This window comes from Typopeltis vanoorti, chromosome 11 (assembly GCF_054136105.1).
Source record: "Typopeltis vanoorti isolate ZY-2024b chromosome 11, IOZ_Tvanoo_1.0, whole genome shotgun sequence".
NCBI lineage: Eukaryota > Metazoa > Arthropoda > Arachnida > Uropygi > Thelyphonidae > Typopeltis > Typopeltis vanoorti.
Genome location: NC_143559.1, coordinates 101768453 through 101785803, shown reverse-complemented (window position 1 = coordinate 101785803; position 17351 = coordinate 101768453). Strand labels below are relative to the sequence as shown.

Sequence of the window (17351 nt, the reverse complement as noted above, 5' to 3'; positions counted from 1 at the left end):
ACAACAATAGGACTCAAAGTGTTAAAGTTAATTACTGTGGTTATCGTGGAATTTATTGTCTTATCTTTACATGTCAAGGTTCGTTTCAGCATTACCATTATTCTCCTTGTTGTATTTATAATTTTTGCTATATGACTCTTGAACTTCAACTTCCTGTTTAATAAAACTTCAAGTTCCCAGCCTCATTAGTTTCTTCAAACATAATCCCACCAATATAATAGGACATAAGTGCATGACTTTATTAACATTGAAATGACAGTCATTTTCACATGTCCACAATTCCAGCCTATTCAAATCATTCTGCATGTACTGCATATCATCAGCAAATAGTTGTATGTCACATTTCAAATCCTTCCCATTGTTATTAATGTACAAATTGAATAACAATGGACCAAGGACTGATCCTTGAACCACTGGTTACCGTGAATCTTTCAGATTTATCCCCCCCCCACATACGACATTTTGATATCTGTCAGTCAGCCATCCTCTTATCCATGCTAATAGTCTATAATCCAATCCCATATTTTTCGATTTATGTACAACTTAATCCAATCCCATAATAATCCAATCCCATAATTCTTCAATTTATGCACAACAGTCTTCCATGCTGTATTCTGTCAAAAGCCTTAGCAAAATCCAAAAGTATCATGGTGATTCCATTCTCCTTTTCTAACTCAGTGCTAACATTATTACAGAATGTGAACAGATTGCTAAAACATGACCTTCCGTTAGTTAAACCCATGCTGTTCATTTCAAAGTAGAGATTTTTATCAACCCATTTCTGAATGTGAGTCCTAACCAACTTTTCCATAATCTTCACCACCATTCCTGGGGTACAGATTGGTCAATAGTTGTATAATCATTCTTTGCACCACCCTTGTGCATTGGGATTACCATACTTTCTTTCCACTCTCGCAGAATCTTTCCTGTTCTGAGACTCAAATTATATAGCTAGTTCAGCTGAACACTTAGCATCTGTGCTGATATCCCATCAGTTCCTATTGCAGAATTCTTAATCAGTTTGTGCAACAGCTTTAGTACTTCCTCCTCATACAGTGGAGGTAGCAGAGTTCAGTGTTGTATATACCAAGTTGATAGCTTTTAAGGAAATGGCTACTCATTAGTTGAACAAGCAGTTATTCTTTCAGATTCATTCTTTCATTTACTAGCAGCATAATAATAGAATTCTTTTGGATTGTCTTTAACTTGCAGAACAGTTTCTTTTCATACTCAGACAGCTTTCCATACAACACTTGTGACTCTTTTGGCCTGCTGCTTATAATTATCATAACTGACATCATCCTTATGTACATGGTATTCCTTCCACATCATCTTTTTCTTACGAATCTCCTGCTTAATTAGATTATACATTCATTTCATTCCTACCCTATTTATTATTCAAACTTTAGAGACACATTCCAATATCACATTATTTAGGTATTTTTTAAACACTTCCCATGCACTGTCGATATCCCTCCCATCCAACAACTGATACCATGGCGCAAAACTCAGCATACTCCTCAGGTAGTCATAATTTCCTGCTTTTTAGTTCAACATGTAATCTTTTCTGAATGGAACATTCATAAACTTAGCCACTTCCCAAGTGAGTACCGCATGATCACCGTCACCAACCGAAGGCAGAATAGTTTTGTCTTTAACTGAAATCCCCTCTGACACTATAATCAGATCTAATACGAGTTCCTTCTGTCATATGCTTACTGAGGAAGTTGTCTTGCAACAGCTCAGTAAATTCAGTTTCATTCTTCTCATGCGATTTCACAGCTACCCAATCAATGTATGATTACTTTTTTGCATTCATCGTATTTATTTGGTGATGCATTTCTTTATCACTTGCAACCAATCCACTAGATTTGTAACAACCTCCCACTGTGCATTTGATGTTGTTAGACTCAATCTCATATTAGATGGTGTTAAGCTCACTTCCACATGAAAAACTGTTACCAGTATTTTCAGTCATAGGTCTCAACTCTAACTGGATTCAAGTCATCCAGTATCATTAGCACCACATCCCCTCCTCTCTATTCTTCCTAAAAATACTGTACCCTTTGCACTCAGTACCAGTTAGTATGTCTGCTTCTGATAGCCAGGTCTTGTTAATGCCTACAATATGAAGTTCCAAGATATTAACCAAGGAAACAAACTCAACTCCTTTGTTTCCTATACTCTTAGCATTCCTGTACAGATAATCAGTTACCTGCATGGTCTTTTGTATACTCTTGTCTGTGGTCAGTATGTCGCAGTTTGACAACATGCAAATTTCTGTTCTTATCTAGTTCCTTCCCCATGCAGACAGCTTTACACATACTTGATAGGTCTTTTTACCACAAGATTTTCCTTGTGGTTAGTGTTGAATACTAATGCTGCTACTTCCTTTCACCAATCATTGCCTGAATATGACATCTTGTATTTGTTATTGCAAATACAAGATTTTTGTCTTTGTTTCAATAATACCAATTATTCTGAGGTGGTACCCCTCTAATTCTTCTGCCTGTTACACTTCTTTTTTTATATTTTTTTATTGGAAAAAGTTTTGGCACATGCCATTTGAAAAAAATGATTGCTATGACTTTCCTTGAGTAATAAAATATGTTTTGAGCAGGATTGATATTGAATGGAAGAATTAATCTTTATAAAACAACTACACTCGAGCTATTATGATTATTGGCTATGTAGATATGATTGTTAGCTCTGTTTTTTTTGTCAATCCCACACATGGTGGATTTCAAGATGAATAACATGAGATTGCATGCATTGGCAAGTGATTAGAGGGAAGAAAGGAATCTTTCAACTCCTCAAATGTTTTTTGAAGAGTTGAAATTTGCTATTGTACAAGAAAATGATATGCAGAAGATTGTTTCAAAGTACAGATATATGTATGAAAGAAAGGATAAGGAGTTGGTGTGGTGCTGAGTGATATATGAATGTTGACCAGCCCCTGCCTGTGTTCATATGTGATTAGAGGAAAGTGAGGAATAATGGTAGCCAGCTCAGTGGAACTGTCTCCATGAAAACACCAATAGAAAAGATGTAATGTAGAGGCAGTGTCTATGGAAAAGTGATTGGAGGGATTCAGTAAGAGATGGGTTATCTATTAAGTAAATAGCTATTTTGAATATAATCAGGCATTTTGAGGAAGGTTGGGTAGTTTGAGGATTTGTAAAATGTTAGAAGTTGAGCAGTGATCAACTCCTAACCTCCTTTTTTGGAGGCAGAAGAGAAAAAAGGCATACTTATTCCAGGTTAGACTAGATGCAAAAGTCAGCTCGAGAAAAAAATAAAAAGCTGATCTGGCAGAATGCTATCAAAAGTGAGAGAGAATGAGGCATGGATTTTTCTTCCTGGAAATAAGGCAGAATGGAATTTTGGTATAATTAAAATTTATCAGATTATCTTCTCTCCATTTAAGGATGGCTAGAAGATCAGTGTTTAATGCATTGGCCATAGCATCATAATTGTCTAAGTATAAAAGGTTTTGTGAATGATCAAGAAGATTGAATGTACTTGTCATCTGCAAAGTTATGAATAGTATTGGACATTAGTGAGAAAATGTAAATGTGTAAGCGAGAGAGAGAGTGCAGCTAGAAGCAGGGTCTTGAGGTACTCTGGAATTGATGAAAAAAATCAGATGAGAGGGAACCATTCACCAGAGAAGAGCTGCCAATCCACTTACAAGCATATGATGGAGACATTAGATGGCACATGCACCCACACACATGGTTTTTACCTTGTAAAATATAAAAAAAAAAAAAAAATCAGGTAACACCTTCTATTCCCATATAGGGAGTAGGCAAGGCGTTTTAGCCCTATCTAACATTTGGAGACTGAGTGAGCAGTTCAATCTCCACTGGTAGCCAATCAGAGATAACTGGCACAGGGCTATCATGAAATGAATCAGCATGCAGTGAAGAGACAGCTAACAAGTGTCGCCATCTCATGGTTCCTAACCCTACCACAATATTTTTAATGTCTGAAAATGGTGTGGGTTCAATGGTCAATTTTCTTGAATATATAGGACATAAAACCTGAGCTTCTGAGAGGAAAAAACTCACTCGCCCATGCCAGAGATCGACTAGCTTGGGAACTGATTGAAAAAAGCTTAGAAAATGTTCCTCTAGTCGGCAACTAGATTTGAACCTGCTCTCTGACCAAAATGCTGCAACTTGGAATTCCGCCATGGGCATATATCCTTGTGATTGTCTTTAGGTGGGAGATGAATTTCATCTCTTGGTGTGAGATCACTTTCCCACTTATTGGAGGCTTGTAGTGGCTTGAAAATAGTTCCATGTTTGGTCTCTAGAGCAGGGTTTATAGACTATGTAAAAGAATATAAAAAAATACAATAAAATATATAAAATTGATGAAAATAGAAAAAAAATCCTTAACCCACCCACAGTACAAAATGTACTATAGATTTGCAAATAATCTTTCTTGGGTCGGAGCAACATATAAAAAAAAAAATAATTCACTGGACATATTGGTCTGCAAGTATGCCTCTTTTGACACATTTTGAAAAAAAAAAAGCCCCTTTTTGTATTATTGTGAGATAGCATTTATTCTTTTATATTCTATATTTTTATTGTTGTTTTGTCATCTCCTCTATGGACAATTTTTGTTGTTCATAAGGCATTGTTCATGAGTATAGGATTCTGTGTATACATGGATATTTCTTTGACCAGCCCATTCAATATGTCCAGTACATAATAAATCATTCAGTTCAATAAAATTAGTGCTTATTTAAAATATTGTATAATATTTAGCTACTGCTGCTATATTAATTGTTTGATCTTGTTGAATTATAAGAATAAGAGTCTATTTTTTACTAACTTGAACAAAATGTAAATATTTGATCACCTTTTCATCATGTTGCTAATGCTTGTAGATGAAAGAATCACGTGCTGAAATTGGAATCAAGGCATCAGAACTTTTTGATAATGATGTATATTTGGAAGAGGTAGCAGATGTCCTTTGTATTGCACAAGCTGGTAAGTTTATTGGTATCATTTATATTTTTACAAGTTTCAGTAAGGAAATACCGTGAGTAGACATATTACTAACTATTATAATAACGGAATTAAGTCACGTAAATTATTCTTTATTCGTAGAATTTTCACCTGAGTATCACAGGCATCATCAGTACAGGTACAAGGCTAATTAAACAATAACTGTTATATTCACAAAGTACCACCTAAGTAGCTAAGGTTAAATTTCCTAAATGTATTTAATAATTATTATTATTATTTATTTATTTATTTTTAATTATTTAAATTTAATTATTAAATAATTATTTAATTATTCAATTATAATAATTGAAACTTTTTTTTTTAAATATATATAAATATATATATGTGTATACAATTATATGTTAGCAAAGATTTGCTGCTTTATAAAGTACTATCTCCCACAAGGGGAAAAGACGTAGACCATCGGATCTGTTTAGGGTAGGAGAGTGAAGTAATGTTTCCCATGTTTCTTTGTATAGCCGTTCCATTAGGAACTGACTTTTGTCTTGTTCCACTTAACTCTATGTCTGGTGTTGATGGCATGTTCTGCAATTCCAGACTGTTCGAGTTCAAGGTACTGGATGTATGACTGGTGTTCTTCTAACCGGACCTGAGCAGATCTTCCTGTTTGTCCGAAATATGATAATCCACACGAGCAGGGAATCTGGTAGACACCTGGATAGCTGAGATGTGGGAGCTTGTCCTTTAGAGACATTAGGAATGTAGATTTTTCTGATGGGTCGAAAAGCCACACAGATATTTATTGGTTTTAGCACCTTAGTTATGCGTTCACTAATCCCGTGTACATAGGGGATAGGTATACGTGTAGGTTCTCTGTACTTGAAGAGGATGCTAGAGCACATCTACTTAAAGCTCTTTTTATGAAGGACTTCTTATAGCCATTGGATATGAAGGAGGAATTAATATACTGTAATTCTTTTTGTAAAAGTTCTTCTGAAGAACAAAAGGAGTTGGCTCTATGAACTAGTGTTTTTATAGTACCTGCATTTTGGCTGGGATGGTGATGTGATTCAGCGTGGATGTACTGGTCTGTATGAGTCTCTTTCTTATAGACTGCGAATTGTAGATAACCATCTGGTTGGTGAAGAATCAAGAGGTCTAGAAAGGCTAACTGCTTATTTACTTCTACTTCTAGGGTGAACTGGATCCTTGGATGAAGTGCATTAATTTTTGAGAGAAACTGTTGTAGTTCTTCTGAGGTGCCCTTCCATATGGCAAAAATATCTTCCACATATCTGAACCAAATGTTAGGTCTGGGTGTAATGTTGTCAAGGATATGCTGTTCGAAATGCTCCATGAAGTAATTGGCAATAGCAGGAGATATTGGATTACCCATTGCTGTCCCTTCAATTTGTTGGTATAACTGGTTTTTGAAGGAAAAATAACTGGACTTGATTACAAATTCAAATAATTTGGCAATGTCTGGAGGAAATTCTTGGTGTAGTAATTCTATACTGTCTGCCAAACAGAACATTTGTAAATAGCGGAACAACATCTAGACTGATCATAATCTCCAAATCGTCTAGATGCAGATTGGAAATTTTATTTCTTAAGTCCACAGAATTTTTTATATATGTAGCAGTTCTTCTAGTTGAAGAAGTGAGTAAATTTGACAGAAATTTTGATATTTTGTAAGTGGGACAACCTATACAGTCTACAACCGGTCTTAATGGAATTCCTGGCTTATGCACTTTTGGAAAACCATATAATCTCGGTGGATGCCCGAAGGAGGTCTTTAGTGTTTTCTTTTTATCTTCATCCCATATCGATATTTTTTCTATAAGGGCATTAAGCTTTTTTATTTGACTACCGGTAGAATCTGAAGTGAGGGGCCTATAAGTCGAATAGTCGTGGAGTAACAGTGATATTTTTCTCTCGTATTCTCTTCTGTCTTGGATGACTACAGCCTTCCCTTTGTCAGCTTTCGTAATAATTAGATTCTTGTTATTTTTTAGCGATTTCAGTGCTTTTTGTCCAGCATACAATAGATTCGGCCATGGATGCTTGGCGGAAACGCCACCCGAAAGTGATAGATGGCGCTTTTCGCCAGCGCTCCAGGTGAGCAATAGGGGCTTCCTCATTCACGCTTTTGATGTCGTATGAAGAACATGCGTTGTTTTACGAACGCTGAGATGGCAGACATGCACCTCGTTTACCATATATGTAGTATCCAACTACTATTGAACTGTTCAGTTACGTCTAATAAAGTGTTTTACACTACTTATTGCCTTGTGTTATTTCTGTATCTTTGTGTCCCTTTTAGCACCTTCGTCGCATTTCTGGTCATGCTTTCCTATGTGAATATGGTTGATTTTGACGTTCTCTATCTTCCCACAAAGTTTGTACGTGGAATTTTGAACCACCCTGCATATATATATATATATATATATATATATATATATATATATATATATATATCAGCAAAACACAAGATGTCCCAAGACTTATCACATGCCAGTACCATGTGTTGGGAAGTGGTTAAAAGAAGATAGAAATTTGTTGATGTGTTTCTTTCAGATGTAAGGATTGTAATCATTGGAAAAACAAAGTATGGGGAATGCTGTTTCATAAAGGAGGAGGAGAAATTAGTTCGATGAGTTTGGAACTGAACTGTGTATGGGGGTTAACCAGCATCTGCTTATGTTTATATGTGATTAGAAGAAAGTGGAGGAATGACAGTGCTAGTTTGGTAAAGAAATAAGACATAATGTGGAAAAGCAGTGTCTATGGAGCATCTGGAAAGTCAGTGAGAGGGGATCATTAATTAAGCAGCTTGCTTCTCTTGCAAATGCAATCAGGCTAGATGTAAAAGTCAACTCAAGAAGAGAAAACTCCCTCTTGGTGAGCAGGATTCTCTCAAAAGTGAGGGAGAGTAAAGCACGACCTTTTTTCTGAGACTTGAAACAGGACGTGTTTTGGTAGCATTAAAATTCTCCATCTTATCCTCACTCCACTTGAAAATGGCAAGAATATAAGTGTTTGAGGCATTGCTTAAACAAGATCTTGAAGGATGAATTACCTGAGCACTACAAGGTTTTGAAAAAATAAAACAGGAGTGGAGAGTGCTGTCATCAGCAAAGCTGTGAGTAGGATTGTCAGAGAGAAGAGATCATTGATGTATAGTAGGAACAATGGATGAAAGCACAGAGCCCTGAAGTACACCAGCCTTGATTGAAAAATCTGATGAAAGGAAACGATTCACTATGACCTGCAATGAACAACACTATTGAGGAAGCTGGCAATCCATTCACAAAGGGAAGGAGAAATTCCATAAGATAGTAGCTTGGTAAGAAGGCTACAATGCCAAACTCGATCAAATGCCTTGGAAATATTAAGAGTTCACTTGAGTTTCTCTAAACTTTTTGGCTTGTGTCCAAAAGTGGGTGATGTTGGCTAGGAGATCTGCTATGGTATACTGTGATTTGGCTCTTGTTTGATATAAATTTATTCAATTGACTTGACTTCCACACCAATCTTGCTTTTTCTGTTATTTATTTTTGTATTCAGTGTGTTGTATTCACTAAAAGTTGCCAAAATAACTGAAATTTTGTATAGCTCTTCTTTATGTTCACTATCGAGAATGCATTTGATGTTCGTGCCTATTCATTGTTTTGTATTTTAAGCTAATTTTCATACCATATTATATAGATGCAAATTTCAGTCATACAATTATTTAGTTCAGTTAACCTGGGTGGTCATACCTAGTTATGGATATATCCTTTATAATGTATCCTGTGTAGATTATGAATAAAATTTGCACTCTTACCTTATGCTTTCTTTAAAATCAAACCCTATGTATCCTTTCAGTTTTGGCTGCTGAATTACAACTTAGTGTGTAGGCCATATATTGCTCTTTATACTTTCTCAGTTCAAACCATATAATCATGGAGTTTTTAACAGCTTTTCTCTTTGCACATTATATTTCTTTCAGATCTACAAAATTTCAATGCAGATACTTTAATGTTATGTTCTTGGGGTTTTTCTTCTCAGATATACTTGAATAGCTCATACAGAGAACACCCAATGGGGAAAATTGCTCTGTAATTCTCATTTCATTTTAGATTCCATAATGTAGATGTGAACATTCAAGTTCTTTTTCAGTCATCCAGAATTTAACCTTACCTGCTTTCAAAATTATTCAGTATAGATGCTGTAGAATTTTTATACAGTAGATGCTCACTATAATAAATCCCTAGGATCAAAGAAATAGCCTGTTATTTCTTTGATCCTAGGGATTTATTATAGTGAGCATCTACTGTATAAAATTACAAATACAATACAATACAAATTTATATTTCCAAATTATTTTTAATTTTCAACATAATTTCCCTTAAGACTAATACATTTATTCCAGCGATGCTCCAGCGCCATTATCCTGTCCCTGTAGTGGTTCTCAGTAAGATCTGCAAAATACCCCTCTACAGCTGCAATCACCTCTTGATTCGAATAAAAATGCTTACCAGCAAGGATGAGTTTTAGTTTTGAGAAGCGATAGAAGTGAGAGGTAGCCAAATCTGGGGAATAGGGTGGATGTTCCAACAATTCATAGTGCAGCTCCCTTAATTTTCCCATTACCAAAACACTTTTGTGGGCAGGTGCATCTTGATGAAATATGATTTTTTTCTTCTGCAAACCAGGTTTTTTCTCACAAATTTTTTTGTGCAGGCTGGTTAAACATTCAGAATAATATTTCCTGGTTATTGTTTTACCCTTTTCAAGATAATTAATAAACAAAATGCCTTTAGCATCTCAAAACACTAATGCCATGACCTTTCCTGCTGATGGAACCAACTTTGTCTTCTTTAGTGCTGAACAACAGGCTTCTGTCCACTGTTTTGACTGTTGTTTGGATTCTGGTGTGTAATAGTGAATCCAAGTCTCATCCATAGTAATAAATCGATGCACAAAATCACTTTATTCTTGTTAAAATGCTCCAAGCACTGTTCAGAGATTTTCATGCGAGTGTGTTTTTGATCTGCTGTGAGCAAGAGCGGCACCCATCTTGCGCAAAGCTCTTTCATATGCATTTCTTCTTGAAAAATATATCCTATACGTTCTTTTGAAATGCCTATAGTCTCAGCAATTTCATGCACCTTGACTCACCAGTCATCCAATACCATATCACGCACTTAATGATTTCTGGTGTTATTACACTTTTTGGACATCCTTCAGGTGGATCATCTTTAAGGCTGGTACAGCCATGTTTAAATTCGACAGCCCGTTTCTTAATTGTCGAAAACGAAGGAGAAGAGTGTCCATAAACTTTTATGAACTTCGAATGAATTTCTTTTGGCGTTAAACCTTCTTTTACAAAGAATTTTATAACCGCATGATACTCACTTTTATCCATTTCAAGGGATACAGGCAACACTTTTGTTTCAGACAGCTGTATAAAACAAACTACTTGATAGAATGACTTGCAATTTCACATTGATGCTTATGACAGATGTACCAACTTAGAAAAAAAAAATCTTGCCAATAGTGTTGCCATCTATGGTTGAGGCCAACAAATTTTCAGACCATCCTCATAGTGTAAGACTCACTATAGTGAATTTAGGATGAAAAGACTGATACTCATACATCATTACTGGGAAATAAATAAAAGAATACCATTGACATTCAGTTGGATAGCTGTAGCTTCCTGAATTTATCTCATACCAAACTTTAGCAGGTCTCTTGGGATCATTACTCCCTCCCTCCCTCCTACCCTCCAGGGAACATTAATTATTAATTGGGTCCTTAATTTACTTTTCTCCCTGATACAGTGATGAGTTTTAAGTATTAGTAGCTAGCATTAATGAAATATTTTAAATTTTGAATAATCATTGAAGTAAACTTTCACCGAAGAGTTATAAATTTAAATTGAAATCTAGCTGAGATCAGTGAATAAAGGAAATGGCACGAAATAGAATAAATAGAAGTGAACAGTTAGCCTATGTTGGTCAGCCCAAAAGCAGGAATTGGTAGTGAACAAATTCACTCCCTAACTGGAGACTTAATGATTTTCTTAAATAATGGTACCAGCATTACAATAGACTCTTTTTAATCTTTAAAGGTACCTGTGGCATGACTATAAACAATAAATTATATAATAATCACAGTGATTAACTGTAATGAATTTAAAGTACAGATATTTCGTATTGAAAATAACAGTATATCATCAGTGTGTAGAAACAAGCAAATCAAAGGAACAGGAATACAAGGTACATAGAGCAGTCGGTGGTTTACCAATTAAAAAAAACTGTTGCAGCGTGCTAGAAATTAATATTAATAAATAATATTATTAAAAACTATTTTTAATGGTTACATAATATAAGAGTCTCCCAAACTTTTGGGAGAGAGAGAGAGACAATCATTCTGATTCAGATTTGGCCCGATGGAAAAAGCCTTCTCAACTTTCTTTGAAAAGGTGTTCATATTTAAACTCGCTTCTAAGGAGAAGACGAGCTTCATCCCACTGGATATTTTGTTTAGTGTCAATACTATGTTGTGCCAGATTAGACTTTTTAGATTTTATGTATTTGATATAATACTGATGTCAATTCTTTTTTCCACAGAATGGCATGTGTGTCCAAAGTATGTTAGATTACATTCACAAGGTATTTGGTAAACACCAGCTAATGATAGAGATGACAGTTTGTCTTTTGTAGATGGCAACAGATGAGAAATTTTGTTGATAGGAAAATATGTGGGAATGGGATGATACTTCTTCAAAATTCTACCAATTGGTTCAGAGATGCCAGAAATATAAGGGATTGGAACCCTGCGGGTTGAAGAATCCTGAGGTGTTGAAACATAGGAGTCAGTTATCTGCTGGATTTTATTAGGGTTGTAACCATTAAATTCCATTACTGTTTTGATAGAGAGGTTCTTGTTGTAAGCTTGAGGGAGAGGAGCACATTTTATGTGCTCTATTAATTAAAGATTTGACTTGTGTGGTGACTCTAATGGCTACTGGCATGGCCCATTAGGGTCACCACACACACACAAAGATCCGTTCCTTACTTTGTAATATGCTTATTATAATTCTAGGTCGCTCCAAAAATTTTCCTTTTTATCTTTTTCACAGCCAACTTGAGGTTCATTATGCTCACTAAAGTCAGAATTTCACCACCAAGATCTATATCTACTGCAGTTATTCTATCTGTATTCTATTCATGTATAACACATGTTCTTTAAGTTTTTGATTGTGCACATTTCCCAGTCTGTTCTGTTGTCTTTTCATGACACAATAAAATAACTTGTATCCTTCTCCAATCTCTCCTGCTGTTTGTCTTTTCCATTTTGTTTCTTGCACACACAGTATGCCAACCTTCTCTGCTGCACCAAGTGTACAACCTCTCAGCTCCTCCCATTGAGGGAACCCTACATTCAGGGTTCCTATTCTAATGTGTGAGCCCTTTTCAACTTCGGCTCTTCTATTCTCCTCTGAGCTATCTTCTTTAGCCTTGTCCACTCTTCTTAGCCCTAACCCCTTTTCATTTTTCATGAGGGTCCAGGCAAAACACACATGGTGTCGCTTCTGGGGTATGTGTTAGTCCTATCTACTTCCTCGAGGTTTGTCTACATTCAGATAATCTGGAAAAGTTTTACAGCCATATGCCCTTGTTACTGCTAATGAAAATTTGGCTTGTTTGGATTACGAGGGTGATTTGTAAATTTCTCAGCCTAATAATGAAAAATCAAATTTATAATTTCAAAATTATTTTTATTTTTCAACATAATCTCCCTTAAGACTAATACATTTATTCCAGCGATGCTCCAGCACCATTATCCTGTTCCTGTAGTGGATCTCAGTAAGATCTGTAAAATTACCCCTCTACAGCTGTAATCACCTCTTGATTCGAAGAAAAATGCTGACCAGCGAGGAAGAGTTTTATTTTTGGGAAGAGATAGAAGTGAGAGGGAGCCAAATTTGGGGAATAGGGTGGATGTTCCAACAATTCATAGTGCAGATCCCTTAATTTTCCCATTACCAAAACACTTTTGTGGGCAGGTGCATCTTGATGAAATATGATTTTTTTCTTCTGCAAACCAGGTTTTTTCTCACAAATTTTTTTGTGTAGGCTGGTTAAACGTTCAGAATAATATTCCCTGGTTATTGTTTTACCCTTTTCAAGATAATTAATAAACAAAATGCCTTTAGCATCTCAAAACACTAATGCCATGACCTTTCCTGCTGATGGAACCAACTTTGTCTTCTTTGGCACTGAACAACCGGCTTCTGTCCACTGTTTGGATTGTGGTGTGTAATGGTGAATCCAAGTCTCATCCATAGAAATAAATTGATGCACAAAATCAGTTTTATTCTTGTTAAAACGCTCCAAGCACTGTTCAGAGATTTTCATGCAAGCATGTTTTTGATCTGCTATGAGCAAGTGCAGCATCCATATTGCACAAAGCTTTTTCATATGCAATTCTTCATGCAAAATATATCCTACACATTCTTTTGAAATGCCTGTATTCTTGGCAATTTTACTCACTTTGACTTGCCGGTCATCCAATACCATATTGTGCACTTGATCAATGATATTTGGTGTTGTTACACTTTTTGGACATCCTTCATGTGGATATCTTCAAGGCTGGTACGCCACGTTTAAACTCGGCAGCCCATTTCTTAATTGTCGAAAATGAAGGAGAAGAGTGACCATGAACTTTGAATGAATTTCTTTTGGCATCAAACCTTCTTTTACAAAGAATTTTATAACTGCACGATATTCAATTTTATCCATTTCAAGCTATACAGACAGCTGTATAAAACAAACTATTGATAGAATGACTTGCAATTTCACATGGATGCTTATGACAGATGTACCAAGTTAGAAAAAAAAATCTTGCCAATAGCGTTGCCATCTATGGGTGAGGCCGAGAACCTTTCAGACCACCTTCGTAATTTGTTCACTACTGTACTACCGACACCCATCTTTTTAGTTAACTAAATCCTTAATTGTGTGTCATTCTAACTCTTATATTAAAAATTCCATCAATTTCAAATCTTTAATCCAAAATTTAGTTTTAGATACTAATGATATCATTATGATCTTTGATATCACATTGTAAATATCTAACATAATTGATTTACTTGTTATGTTCGTTTATTACATATACTGAGTGAAAAAATTAACAAGAAATACATTTTTGTTATATGATATAAACTTCCTTACCATATGTTGTAATCTTTAGCGAATAATGCAGAAATGATATATGTATATTTTGTATGTTTGTTTATCGTGATATTCATATACTATACACTATTACTGTACAACTTGTACACCACGATAAACAAACATACAAAATATACATATATAATTTCTGCATTATTCCCTCAAGATTACATATGCATTGTAACGGCAGCCATTTTATCACTTGAGTTTCACTTTGAATCTTGATAATGGGCATGTGCGTTAGTTGTTGATTCTTAGAATAGTTGTCACTAGGAACTGGAATGCTAGCCAGTGAAGAATAGGAAAGCAAGGAAGGGGAGCCAGAAAGGTTTAATGAAGTACTGAATTCAGTTCTCTAATCTCTACATGCATCTTTAATTACTCTTCAAGGAGGAACTGTAAAATTAATAATTGAAGGAAAATATAATGTATCGAGCCCTTGTAGATTAGTGAGAATATTTTGTGCTTAATGAAAAGCAAGTGATATATGTTCCAAGGAGCAATATGGAACATGAAGTAAAGTTCCTTTTATTAGAAATGCATTCAAAACTGTTAAATTAATGTATTCCTATTTTTTGAGTGATTATTCTTTATGCCTACTTCAGAAAAATGAAAAATGTATTAAGAAACTAGAAGACATATGCAAGTATGTTAGTTAAGTGAGACCTTTTAACTTTGATTTCTAAGGAATTTTAGAAATATTACAGAATGAATGATTGAGCAAAAACAATAAAATAAGTGCTGCAAACAAAGTAAGGAAGTTCTCATATGGTTATGTAAAACTACAAAACGTTTTTAGTTGAATGCTATGTTCACTTTATGTTGCAAAGTATTTAATGTTATCTCTCAGTATTGAATATTTAACTGCGAGTCAGAGTATTAGAGAATATTATTGAGTTCATTTATGTAATTCATAGAACAGCCATTTAATTATTGTATGTATTAAAAAAGTTGATCTTTTGAATCATAGAAATAATTTACTACTTTGAATTCTATAAACCCAGAAGAAGCCACTAGCATATTTGGTGAAACTAGATGGTTTAATTAAATATATCTTACAACTTATTAAACCCAGTGTTGGTTATCTTTTTTTTGCATTTTTTGTGGTTGAAAAAAAATCAACATACTCATCATGAATGTCAGATCTATTTAGAGAGATAGAGTGAATTATTTAATATAGAGGCTGTATATATTTATATGTTTACAATAAATGGTTTAATTTTTTTTTATATTTCTTTAAAATACACAACACGTATTGATCTTTGAAGTCAGTGCACCATTTTGGATATAAATCTGAAACATTCTAATCAACAAAACAAAGTTATATATATTGTTATCCCTCCACGACTGATTTTAAAATAGAGGTTGGATATAGGTGTGGAATAACATGGTTGGAGCAATCAAGCTTCAAATATAACATCTTAATAATTTTACAATTCATTCTGGCTACTTCACTTGGAAAGATACCATTTATAAACAGATTGAGGCTACAGCCATGGGCTCTAGCCAATTATTATGTGGAGCATTTTGAAAAATATGTTCTTGATACTGCTAATCACAAACCTTTTATCTGGCTAAGATACATTGATGATGGGTTCTCTATTTGGCCACATGGCTCAGACACATTAGCTCCCTTCCTCTTCCATCTCTAGAATACAGTTCACTACTTCAGAAAATAATAATAGCCTGCCTTTTCTAGATACACTGCACGTCTTCCCAGTGGCACCCTTTCTTTCTCATTTTACAGAAAATAGATAGATAGATACACAAAACACATAGATAGATACATACACAAACTTTCCCATCACTCTGCCCTCTCAACAGTATGGTGTTGTTATTATTATAATCATCAACAGATCTCTATGGAGTCAAGAGACTTATCATGGGAAGTCCCACTCTCACATGCATAACTCATCATACCTCAACCTTAAATGCATTCACTATCCCTGTACCCAGTGCACTCTCAGGCAATTCATTCCAATCACCCACCACTCTCCATGCAAAAATCTACTCCTCACCCCCTTGCTCCACCCACCTTATACAGTTTTTTCCAGAGATGGCCTCTCCTGTCTCCAGATATTCTATGAAAAATCTCATCCACATTGATCTGTTTGTTACCCCTTAATGTCTCGATCATGTCTTCCTTCTATTCACTAGGCTCTGTAATTTGCATTCTCTCAATCTGCCCTCATATTCCACATTCCAGAGACCAGAAACCAACTTAATCAATCATCTCTGAACCCTCTCCAACATCTTATGATCCTTTTGAAAACCTGGTAACCAAATGATCCTTTTGAAAACCTGTGCACAGTAATCCATATGTGTCCTGATCAAAGTCTTGTACAATCGAATCAAAACATCCTTTCTTCTGCACATCAAAAGATCGTGGATATAGCTAAGGGAGTAAGTGGAGTTGATGGTATGACTGAATGCTTGAACAGTAATGGTAAGACATCATGCAAAAGTGGTGCATGATGTCTTGATTAGTAAGACAGCAGCATATGTAGATGATGGCAGTAAGAGAGCTGATGGTGAGTTAGTAAGACAGTGGATGTACAAGGTAGTGAAAATGCAATTTGCGTAAATGTACTGAAAAACTAATTGAAGATACGAAACTGGAGTTGGTAAAGATGAGGCAAGAGATTAAACATATGAGGAATGAGCTGAGGAGAATTACAGCCTTGCATGGGCATGTGAGGAGGATTGTAACAAAAGATTTGAAAGAAACATTGAATGATTGAGAGTGGCAATGTATGGAGATTCACTGATAAGAGGTGTGGTCAGTGAAAAGGTGCATAAAGTCTGTTTTCTGAGAGGTAGAATGAGCAGGATGGTTGAAGCATTGGGTAAGAGTGTTTGTGAGCAAAAAGAACAAGAAGAATGTAAGGGCAAAAAGAACTGTAACAAGAAGAATGTAAGGAGGGATATCATGAGGCTACTATGGAGAGTGAAATATAACAGTGTTGAGTGTCGAAAGATAACAATAATGATGAGTTGAGAAGTTGAGTGAAGATTATGAATAGTATGCTAGCAGAGTTGTGTAAGGAGAAAGGAGTTCATTTTGTGGGAATTTTTAAGATTGGATGGAGCTGTATAAAAGAGATGGGCTACATTTGAATGGATTTGGTGCAAGTCAGTTGGAGCA

At 35.2% G+C, this 17351-nt stretch overlaps 1 protein-coding gene across 2 annotated transcripts in view; it reads left to right on the top strand.

The window, feature by feature from the left end:
- Positions 1-17351, top strand: part of IntS2 (integrator complex subunit 2) — a 271634-nt gene that overhangs the window by 64474 nt on the left and 189809 nt on the right. For both annotated transcript variants that reach the window (XM_090401055.1, XM_090401054.1), the window contains exon 3: positions 4901-5003. In XM_090401055.1, the coding sequence (XP_090257181.1) occupies positions 4901-5003 (103 nt within the window). The remainder of the gene's footprint in view (positions 1-4900; positions 5004-17351) is intronic.